The sequence below is a fragment of the Temnothorax nylanderi genome, unplaced genomic scaffold (genome assembly GCF_030848795.1).
Source record: "Temnothorax nylanderi isolate EJ_2023f unplaced genomic scaffold, tnyl_v1.0 TNYL_tig0381_pilon, whole genome shotgun sequence".
NCBI lineage: Eukaryota > Metazoa > Arthropoda > Insecta > Hymenoptera > Formicidae > Temnothorax > Temnothorax nylanderi.
Genome location: NW_027249443.1, coordinates 182,686 through 185,567, shown reverse-complemented (window position 1 = coordinate 185,567; position 2,882 = coordinate 182,686). Strand labels below are relative to the sequence as shown.

The following is a 2,882-nucleotide window of genomic DNA, read 5'->3' as shown; positions in this document are numbered from 1 at the left end:
CTACTTTCGCCTGAGTATTTTTCTGTCGCAAGCTGCCCTCGGGCGAATTTTTGTTGCAGGCATGCAAGGCTTCTGTTGCTTTCACTAATGATTGTTGACTTTCCTGCCTGCTTGTCATTTTTACGCCTATTTTTGAGTGACGAGCATTCATGCATCCTAACCTGACTTTGAGTGCTTTCTTGGACATTTGCTGTAGACGTTGACGAACTACGCATGCGCCCGTTTGCTCGTTCTGCAGCGCACTGTGGAGGACTATTGATACGCGTGCGCCTTATGTCTCGGTGGCTGGGAGTGATCTGATTGGCTGTGTATCTGGACATACCTAGGAGCGCCTGTGGTTCTGCATCTGGATACTCAGTGCCCGGCTGGCGAGTCTCTAGTTTCGCGAATAACTATACTAATTACACATGCAGCCTATATGCACTAAGTGTAAAAAGCCAATTGCGAACAGGTCGATTGAGTGCGGTGAGTGCAAAAGGGTGTTTCATCCCGGCTGTGTTCGGTCGTTTTCAGTAACTAAATACGCCGACACATGCTGTAAATCCCTACTAATGTCATTAGACGCACCTCTTACACCTGGACCTGAGGAAAGCGCGAGATCGTTTGATTTCAAAGATATGGCCTCTTCCGCTAACTCCGGCACTCAATCGAGCCTGCAAACTACAACGAATGCACTGTTGCAGGGACTGAATGATAGGTTGACTGAATTTATGGAAAGTCAACAGCGCACTAACATAGAGATAACTGACAAGCTTAATGATCTAAATCGAATTGCAGACACGGTATCGCAAAACAGCAAGCGCATTATCGAGCTTGAACAGACAGTCTCGGCACTGGAGCGTGAAGTCGGTGAGCTGAGGAATTCAAAATCTGCTCAGTCGGTTTCGACGACTGAGAAGAGTGTCGATAACGAGTTGGTCATATCGGGAGTGCCTGCAGCACTACCGATCACGCCGACTGAGTTAGTCCAGAATGTGTTTGATGTGCTGAACATAAAGGATCTCTCATGTCACGTGTTAAATGTCAGATCTATGGTGCGGAAGTCGCACGCTGCGGTGAGTCGAGATCGTCCCCCGCGAACGGACGAGACTGGCTCAATCGCTGTTACCCTGTCCTCCAGCGCTGTTCAGCATGAGGTGTTATCGAGGGTGCGTGCGAGGCGAGGGCTAAAACAAAACGAGGTCTGTGCAAACAATTGCAATCGTTATATATATGTAAATGAAATGCTATCCAGGGCCACATATGATCTGCTGCAGTTGACCAGGCGCGCGGCCAAAGACAGGTCATATAAATTTGTTTGGATGAGACGTGGGCGTATCTGTGTCAGACTGTCAGAGGGTGAACCCATCATTAACATTGATTCCGAACCTGATCTCGCGAAACTAGTCTGACTCAACCACGATGGCGACAAATCACATCCCACCAATCTTGGAAAATTACACTTATCACGGTTTTGTGTAGCTCAGTTCAACGCCAATTCACTACGTGGTCATATCGATTTAATCAGAATGCAGTTTGCGTCTAACTCTGTTCATGTGATTTCGGTGTCTGAAACCTGGCTGCACTCAGATGTCTCTGATGCACTTGTGGCCTTGGATGGCTATTTCCTTATTCGTCATGATCGCGAGGGTAGACGAGGTGGAGGCGTCGCCTGCTTCATTCACAACTCACTGAGGGCCAAGATTATAGCAGTTTCTCCAAGAGTTGACTTTAATTCCCCTGAATATTTGATTATCGAGATTCGTCTACCCAACAACGAGTCGATACTATTTGCGTCGGTCTATAGAAGACCCAAAGGTCTTCTCCTAAATGAATTCTTTGAAGCACTTACGTGTGCTTCACATATGTACAAGAACATCATCATCGGAGGTGACTTGAATTGCAACCTCTTGTCCACCGATTTTGAGGCCAACCATTTGCGCGATTTATTATCCAGCATCTCAATGAACATAGTAAATACTGGTGCTACGTACCATACAGCCACTGTCGACTCGTGGCTTGACGTTTTAGCTGTGGATGACAGTGACAAGATACTACAGCTGACCAAATCTGATAGTCCGTTTATCGCTGGCCATGATCTAATAGAAGTAAGGTTTTCACTCGGCACAGATTTTAATACCAAGCGCTCTATTATACGACGTGACTTTAGGAATATAGATGCTGATGAGTTCTGTTGTTGCCTTAGGTCTATTATGAACTATCCTAGGTACCTAGAACGTATTCAGGCCATCACTGATGCGGATGGTGGTCACTGTGTGGACGGTCTTTGCGCTGCGTTGTCGGACGCCATAATTGAAGCACTAAACGTTCAAGCCCCCGCGCGTGTAATTACGGTACGGAGGCCACCGACGAGGTGGCTCTCAGAGGACCTCAAAACGTGTCTTAGTATCCGTAACAAAATGTACAAACAGGCCAAGCGCTCAGGCTGTTTACTTGACTACACCGCCTATAGGCACTATAGGAATCAACTAAATGTAGACGTCAAGCGTGCTAAGAGTGAATTCCATTACAACTCGCTTATCAAAATCACTGACTCGGCTAAACTCTGGAGAGAACTTGCACGACTTGGTCTGGTAAAGCAGACACAGGTATCTCCGCTACACTTCTTCACACCCGATCAACTTAACATGTACTTCGCGTCTGTCTCCATGGCCCGACTACCGTGTTCACAGGCTGAGTTCGTCGCTGCTGTTGCCCTGATTCCTCGACCGGTATCACGACCGCAGTTCAGATTCTCTGTCGTGCTACCGAGTGACGTCTATAAGCTTATCAATACTGGACCCCTGCACTCTTATGCGTCTGGCTCAGACGGTATTCCACTGTACGTTCTGCGGACTGCTTGGCCGGTTGTCTCCGTGGTGCTTACGTCATTGTTCAACCGA

General features: G+C 47.5%; 1 protein-coding gene across 1 annotated transcript; it reads left to right on the top strand.

The window, feature by feature from the left end:
• The first annotated feature begins 551 nt into the window (after nt 1-551).
• On the top strand, nt 552-1,391 carry LOC139782011 (uncharacterized). Its single transcript, XM_071720920.1, has one exon. The coding sequence runs from the start codon at nt 552-554 to the stop codon at nt 1,389-1,391; it is 840 nt and encodes a 279-aa protein (XP_071577021.1).
• The last annotated feature ends 1,491 nt before the right edge of the window (nt 1,392-2,882 follow it).